General features: G+C 34.3%; 1 protein-coding gene across 1 annotated transcript; it reads left to right on the top strand.

The window, feature by feature from the left end:
- The first annotated feature begins 3,416 nt into the window (after positions 1 to 3,416).
- On the top strand, positions 3,417 to 7,966 carry KLRC1 (killer cell lectin-like receptor subfamily C, member 1). The gene is given in 6 exon segments (NM_001319883.1): positions 3,417 to 3,603; positions 3,988 to 4,086; positions 4,576 to 4,629; positions 5,173 to 5,324; positions 7,428 to 7,528; positions 7,849 to 7,966. Coding segments are annotated over 6 exon segments (711 nt in total).
- The last annotated feature ends 285 nt before the right edge of the window (positions 7,967 to 8,251 follow it).

Genomic DNA, 8,251 nt, shown 5'->3' with positions numbered 1-8,251 from the left:
TGTATTGAACCTGGACTGGCGACTCATTTCATATATGATATTATATATGTTTCAATGCCATTTATAATAGCCAGGACATGGAAGCAACCTAGATGTCCATCAGCAGAAGAATGGATAAGAAAGATGTGGTACATATACACAGTGGAGTATTACTCAGCCATTAAAAAGAATACATTTGAATCAGTTCTAATGAGGTAGATGAAACTGGAGCCTATTATACAGAGTGAACTAAGCCAGAAAGAAAAACACCAATACAGTATACTAACACATATATGTGGAATTTAGAAAGATGGTAACAATAACCCTGTACGTCAGACAGCAAAAGAGACACAGGTGTATAGAACAGTCTTTTGGTCTCTTGCTTTTTTGATGATCCAGTGGATGTTGGAAACTTGATCTCTGCTTCCTCTGCCTTTCCTAAAGACAGTTTGAACATCTGGAAGTTCTCAGTTCACGTACCATTGAAGCCTGGCTTGGAGAATTTTGAGCATTACTTTGCTAGCAAATGAGATGAGTGCAATTGTGCAGTAGTTTGAACAGTCTTTGGCATTGCCTTTCTTTGGGATTTGAATGAAAACTGACGTTTTCTTGTCCTGTAGCCACTGCTGAGTTTTCCAAAATTGCTGGCATATTGAGTTCAGCACTTTCACAGCATCATCTTTCAGGATTTGCAATAGCTCAACTGGAATTCCATCACTTCCACTAGCTTTGTTCATAGTGATGCTTTCTAAGGCCCACTTGACTTCACATTCCAAGATGTCTGGCTCTAGGCAAGTGATCTGGGTTCTTATCTGAGTCATGATGATCTTTTTTATATAGTTCTTCTGTGTATTCTTGCCACCTCTTCTTAATATCTTCTGCTTCTGTTAGGCCCATACCATTTCTGTCCTTTATTGTACCCATCTTTGCATGAAATGTTCCCTTGGTACCTCTAATCTTCTTGAAGAGATCTCTACTCTTTCCCATTCTATTGTTTTCCTCTGTTCTTTGCACTGGTCACTGAGGAAGGCTTTCTTACCTCTCCTTGCTATTCTTTGGAACTCTGCATTTAGATGGATACATTTTTCCTTTTCTCCTTTGCCTTTAGCTTCTCTTCTTTTCTCAGCTACTGGTAAGGCCTCCTCAGAAAACCATCTTGCCTCCTTGCGTTTCTTTTTCTTGGGGATGATCTTGACCACTGCCTCCTATACAGTGTCACAGAACTCCATCCATAGCTCTTAGGCACTTTGTTTATCAGATCTAATGGATCTTACAGTATATGATAACAATTTCTCAGAGGCATTTAAAAATGGAAAATGTAAATAACACAACTAGAGGTCCAGTTGTCCTTTTAATTGGAGCCCAAAGTCTCCTATTTTCTGGAGGTGTGTGATAAGCTAAATTCTCTTCAACTCGCCTAAGTATGAGGATTTCCTGTTCAAACCTGAAGTGACACATTGACGACAAATCAATATTTTCCATTCTAGCTTCACTGTGAGCCTTCACAGGGCAGCCTGTGAAGGTCACAGACATTGCTTATCTTGACTGGGTTGTAAGTTTTAAAATTTCTCCTTTGGTTACCAGCTATAGCGGGTCTCTTTTTAGAGAGTAACCTGATCTGCACACTAAAGAATGCACAACTTCCTGGCCAACAGAAGGTATGTGTCCCTCCTCTCCTGTCTCTCTGCTAGACCGTCTCACTTAGTGGGAACTAACAAATGTTAGAGGGGATGCAACTGAGCTATAGTAAATATACAACAAAATCAAAGTAGAACATTGTTTTTTTTTTAATAATTTGGTTTAAACAATAACCATAAAATACCAAATATTGGGTGATTTCTCCAAGTATTCAAATTATTGTCTGTAGAACGCTAGTCAAGTGAATACACACATGCATATTTGGTTGTGGATAAATATTACGTGAAATTTATTGACCTCATGAGAGGGAACAATTAGTTTTGGATTTTATAATCAGTAGATGGTAAGCTTTTTGTATAATAATATGTTTATACATATTTTGCTCAACATCTATAAACAGATTCTTGGAAAGGAATTCATTATATAGCAAAAGGCCAAGCATAAGTCCTCTATATGTTTTAGATTGAATAAAAAAACCCTAATTTTTTAATGAAATTAAAGATGAAGTAACTTTTTTTTTTAATATATTTTATTTTATTTTTTAACTGTACAATATTGTATTGGTTTTGCCATATATCTAAAGGCTAATTTAAACTTAATTGTCATAATTAAAGTATTTTTTAAAAATCAAACATTGAATAAATGATATGTTATACTAATTAAAGGCTGATGTAAATCAGAAATAGTACCATAGAAATGATGACTAAGATAATAATTAAAACTGATAATTACTGAGAACTTGTAAATTCCAGGTTGAGTGCTCAGTGTTACACATGTTATATATTGCATAAACTTATTTCCATTTATATTAATAATATAGGTTACCAGATAGTAAATAACTTTTTGAAGATCACATTTTATAAATTTCAGTAATAATTAATTTCCAGATATTTATGACTACTGCATCAATTGTCTGATTTATTAAATTATGTTATCTGGATTTTTTATAAGTAATTACCATCACTTATACAGCTAAAATGACCTTTACTAACTTGGACATCTATCAGATCTTTCTGGAAGTTTGAACCAACAGTGTTCTTCCATAAGTGACCTATACGTGTTTATCATTTTGTGGGTTCAGATATTAGCCATTAAATCAATTATCAACTACTTTTGTAAAATAAGTATTTTTTAGTCTTTCCTATTTTGTTTATTTTTCATATTACTTGTTATATATGTTTAATGTGTCATGTAACACTTTGCAATATATGAAGCATTTCCTCAGTTTTTAATGCTTTCTCAGAACTCCTCAACCATTTGAAATAAAGACCATTTGTTATCCTTTTTCATCAATAAATGTAAGTCAACAAATAATGTAATTTAGTGTAGGAAATTATTGTATATGTCAACATTACTCTCTCCTCATCTTTAAAGAACTGTTTGTAACCATTATTAAATTTCAAAATTATCATAAATTTGGGTGAATCTCTCTTGTTAACAGAACATTTTAATTTGAACACAAGCACTATGATGGTTTTAAAATATTTCCATGGAATCTGACTTAATGAGGATATTATTGTTCATGAACTTCTTTATTCCTCCCTAATTTATTGCTTTTCACTGTTTGAATCAATAATATATGCGTCAAATATAGAATATCTTTTTCAAAAAAGTATTCTATCGTGAAAAACTTGTTTAAAGTTGTAAGGAATTTACCAGGCTTTAAGTTTGTTCAGCTGCAAAGTGAGCACTAAGCACTTTGCCCCGCCTGTGGCATTGTGCTAGGGTTCTTATCTCACATACACCACTCAACCTCAGTTCACTTCAAGCACAGTCCTTGATCTCACTCAGCTGCAGAGATGAATAACCAAGGAGCAACCTATGCAGAACTGAAGGGAGTCAAGAACTCAAAGAGGCAGAAAAGAAAACCTAAGGTTTCTAAAAGTTCCATTTCAATGACTGAGCAGGAATTAACATATGTAGAATTAAATTTTCAAAATGCTCCTCAGAATCTTCATGGGAACGACAGGAATCACCGCTCCAAAGGTAAACACTTACTAGACACACATGGAGCTGTTCTAGGAAGTGCAGTGGGGTGCAGAGGTGTGGAGGAAGAGTAGGGGATAAGCTCACGTATTTTTCACTTTGAGGAACAGAACTTAAAGCTGGATATGGGATTCTGATGTGAAATTGGAGGATTACTTTTATTCTGGCATTACTATAATTTGAAGTCTTTGATCAACAACTCATGTAGTCTTATATTTGCTGAAAACACAATGGTATATTCTGAGAGAAAGACTACAGTGGTCAAAATGGGTTGGGGTCCAAGTTTATATCCATAATTCTGTGTTCATGTGGGTTCTTGTGTATGTAAACTCTGAACAACTGTCCCCATCACTGCTTTCTCAGTTTCCTTTTCTGTCCCTGCAGGTTCACCATCACCTCCAGAGAAGTTCATTGCTGGGATCCTGGGAATCATCTGCCTTGTCTTGATGTCCATTGTGGTGAGAATGATCGTTGTTACTCCCTGTAAGTACATTTTTGAAAAACTGTAAGGGAACTTATGACTTTACTGAGGGTCAGTGCTGCTAAACATTTCATAATATTATAGAATGTGCCTATCATTAAAATACATGCATTTAGAATAAATGCAGTATGTTATATGTAATTTGTCAGAAATATACAACACAGGAGAATTACAGAGAGCATGTATATGTATATTCTGACTTCATGACTCAAAAGCATGCTTTAGGAGATTTAAAGATCTTATTGAGAAATACAAATTAATTCTTGAGATTAGTTAAAGCAAATACTGTAAGACGTGGTGAAGTTTGTTCCGTTAGGTTTTTGAAATATTTTTTCCATCAAGTCTTCATTACCTAATTAATTTTTCTTGCTAAATCAGTTTTATTTCAGATTACTCTAATTCTAAACAATAAAGTGAATTCTCAAGCTCATACACTAAAATCATTATGATTCATTTAAAGCAATATTAACTTTTAATGATTAATTTTGTAGCTACTGTAATACGGAAACAGAATTACTCCTCTCTCACAACAAGGCTCCAGAAAGGTACATAATGATTTTCAAAGTTCTGATATGAATACAATTCATTTTTGTCTCTATCTTAGGCTAGTGAAAATAAGAATAGATTTGGGGATAGAACATAATTCATAAAATCAGGCAATAAACATTCATATAAATGATTATAGGAGAGTGCTTCTCCCTATGCAATAATATGATCTCCATATCCATTGTTGGCAATTGGCTGTAATTTCGTCCTGCTGTAATATGAATAGAGACAAATAATTTTGCTATTCTAAAATAGAAGTTTCATTTCTTGATTTTCACGACATGTAAAGAGTAGATATTTCTATGTGTTTCCTTTATATGGGGACATATATTAAAGACAGACCCTCTCTATGAATGCATGAATGAGATTTGTTTTATATGTACCAGCCTTGAGGATGCATAGATATGTTATTTTATATATATATATATGTATATATATATGTGTGTGTGTATACATATGTTTATATCTATGCATATATGTAAGTTAATTTTTATTTCCAAATTCAAATTGTTTTTGAATACTAATTCATAATCTTTCTTCAGAATGTCATTGTGGTCATTGTCCAAAAGACTGGATTACATATTCCAACAACTGCTATTATACTAGTTTGGAAAAAAAATCGTGGAATGAGAGTTTGATATCCTGTGCTAATAAGAATTCTACTCTGCTTTATATAGATAATGAAGAGGAAATGGTAAGCTATTAAATGTTTCCAACACTTTGCTAAAGGCTTCATTTAGTCAGCATTATATTTGTTAGGATTCACTTGTGCTTTTGTACATATTTGTAGCTTGTTTATTTTAAGGTCTGCTAGTATTCCATTAAACAATGGAATATAACTTTATGATACTTTATTTACATTTTTATACCATTCTTGCATGTGTTATAATTTCTGGTTCTTGCTTTTCATAGAAAACCATGCTTCTAAAAAAAAAAAAAAAGAAAAAAAAACCATGCTTCTATAAATCTATTAAATTCTAAAATACACTGTGCTATCTAATTTTATCATAAATCAAGGAAAATAAACATATGATTTTGCCTATAGAATTATGTAATTGCACATCAGATCACGGAATAGAAGTTTCAACTTCTCAGCAGCCCCACCCCTCTGTAATATCTTATCACGTCTCACCTCCTTATTTACTCTCTATCCTGACTTTTGATATTATAGAATCTCTTTGATTGCTTTTGAATCTTATACATGGAATCCCGTGTTCGTGCTTAGTCGTTCGTGTCTGACTCTTTGCAACCTTATTAACTTCAGCCTGTCAGGCTCCTGTGTCCATGGAATTTTCCAGGCAAGAATACCGAAGTGGGTTGCCATTTTCTACTCCAGCACATGGAATCATACAGGTTGTCCCTGTCTCATCACTGCCATATGATATTTTGCAGTTCCTCCAAATTTTTGCATTTGTGTGAAGTTTGTAAATTTCCACAGCTCATTGTGTGAATTCAACAGTAAGATCCATTCTTTCCAATCCTGCTGGGTGGAGATGGAGTCTTAACACCCTCAGGGATAAAGAGGCTTCTTAGCTTCAGTAGCTTTAGTCGAGACATCCCCTTTGCTGGTCCCACTCCCACCCCTATCACCCAACCCTAGTGTCTCTCAGTGGAGGAAACAGAGGCAATTTCTCTGACTGCTCCTTGTTAGTAAGTGTCCTGATGGATCACCTTGTAAGGCTTACCTGGTGTTGCCTACACGATTCTCTCAACACACAGGAGGAATGGCTTACCTGTGCTACACCTAACAGCTAGGTTAGGTATGGGGTGTTTGGGAAGTAAGAGACCTAGGTGACTTTCACCTGGTTGGTGGGGAGATACAAGACGCACCTAATTATCACTCCCTCATCTCCCACCTTGTTCTCTCATCACGGAGAAGTGATTAGCAATTACAGAGGAGTGGGACTGCTGGGAAGTCTCAAGCCACATCACCCTTCTCTTTCCACCTTTCAGAGTTCTCCTTTCTCGTGTCTTTCATTAGTTCCCATGTTACAGTTGAACTTAGCAGGGAGGAGCAGAGAGAAATGAGTCTCTGACCCCTTGTCTGGTCCACTGATTCCACCAATACAGAATCAGATGGCTTTGGGGTTTATCTAGTCAAAGAATGGTGTCAGGCTCAGAAAACGAAATCCGGCTCTCATGTCACTTATTTTCTCAATTTCATTTCCTTACTTTCCCTCTAAAACTGAAATTCTGAGAAACATATAATAGTAGAGAAATCCATTGATATTGTCACAATATCCAGAAAAATGAATGTCATGGAATCTAAAGACTTATTTAAAGCCTTGCTATGTTAGTTTTGACATGAGGAAAAATGAAATTATATGAATCAGAATTTTCCTCATTGCACATATGAATTACTCCACCTTCTTATCCCTTAGGCTTAATGTTAGATGCAGTTCACAGCTGTAAGTATCCCCAAGTTGTTATGCAAGGAGTATTCTTTTGTGGGATCTCTATAACTAATTCATGTTTTTGTAAATATTCCCTTTATTAAATGGCTGTCAAAAAAAAAAGGAATTTTCCTTATTAACATTAGAACACACTGATACTGATAAGTATAAATGCTGAGTTAATTTTGAATCAAAAGTACAGATATTGGTTAATATTTATGGCACTATTAAAACTCAAACTTTCAACTCCTATATTTTTTAGTGTTAGATTAGAATCTAACATGCTCAATTTGTTCAAAGAAAGAAAGATGCTATCAAAGAACACATCCTTTGACTTGCATTTTAAAAATTAACAAAAACATTTCATAATGACTATTTAAGTGAAAATTCTTTATTTTGGCTAGAAATTTCTGATGTCCCTATCAATTATATCGTGGATTCAAGTCTCTCGTGAAGGCCGCGGTCGTCCTTGGAAGTGGCTAAATGGTTCAACTTGCAATCTACAGTAAGTTTGTAAAAAGAATGCTATATAGAGGAGGAAAAATACAAAAAAAAATTTTTTTTAAATAACATGAATACATTTGTTTTAGTCAAATTATAGAAAGCTGAAGGGAGATATTGAAAGTTAATAAAATGTTGATACCAATGTTGAAAACCAGGCTACTCTGTAGCCCGATTTCCTAGTAACAAGCTCATACTGAAATTTTATTAAAGACTTCATTACCCATTTTCAAAATATCTTGTATTACAGTTACATGGAAAATGCTATTTTTTCATGAGTTGTCTTCATAGAATATAACGGAATTATGCATTTTTCCATAACAGGATAACAGACAATGTACCCGATGAACATAACTGTGCTGTACAATATTTATGGGGCATAAAAGCAGAAGACTGTCAGTTTCCAAATACATATCATTGCAAGCACAAGCTTGAGAATTAAAATATGAGTTTGGATACTGTTGGGTAACTTGATCTTTTATGAAATGGAAATAATATTCTGATTGCATAAATTTTAAAATGAATTATATTATTTTTTCTGATAATGAATGTTCTTCAAAAACAGTTGAAATATAATTGTGTGTGCTCATTCGTTCAGTTGTATCTGACTCTTTGAGACCCCATTGACTATACGCTGTCAGGCTTCTCTGTCCAAGGAATTCTCCAGTCAAGAATGCTGGAGTGGTTCTTTTCCCAGATTTTTAAGGAATTTCCACACTGTTCTCCA

This window comes from Bos taurus, chromosome 5 (assembly GCF_002263795.3).
Source record: "Bos taurus isolate L1 Dominette 01449 registration number 42190680 breed Hereford chromosome 5, ARS-UCD2.0, whole genome shotgun sequence".
NCBI lineage: Eukaryota > Metazoa > Chordata > Mammalia > Artiodactyla > Bovidae > Bos > Bos taurus.
The sequence above is the reverse complement of the archived record's forward strand: the minus strand, read 5'-3'. Positions and strand labels throughout refer to the sequence as shown.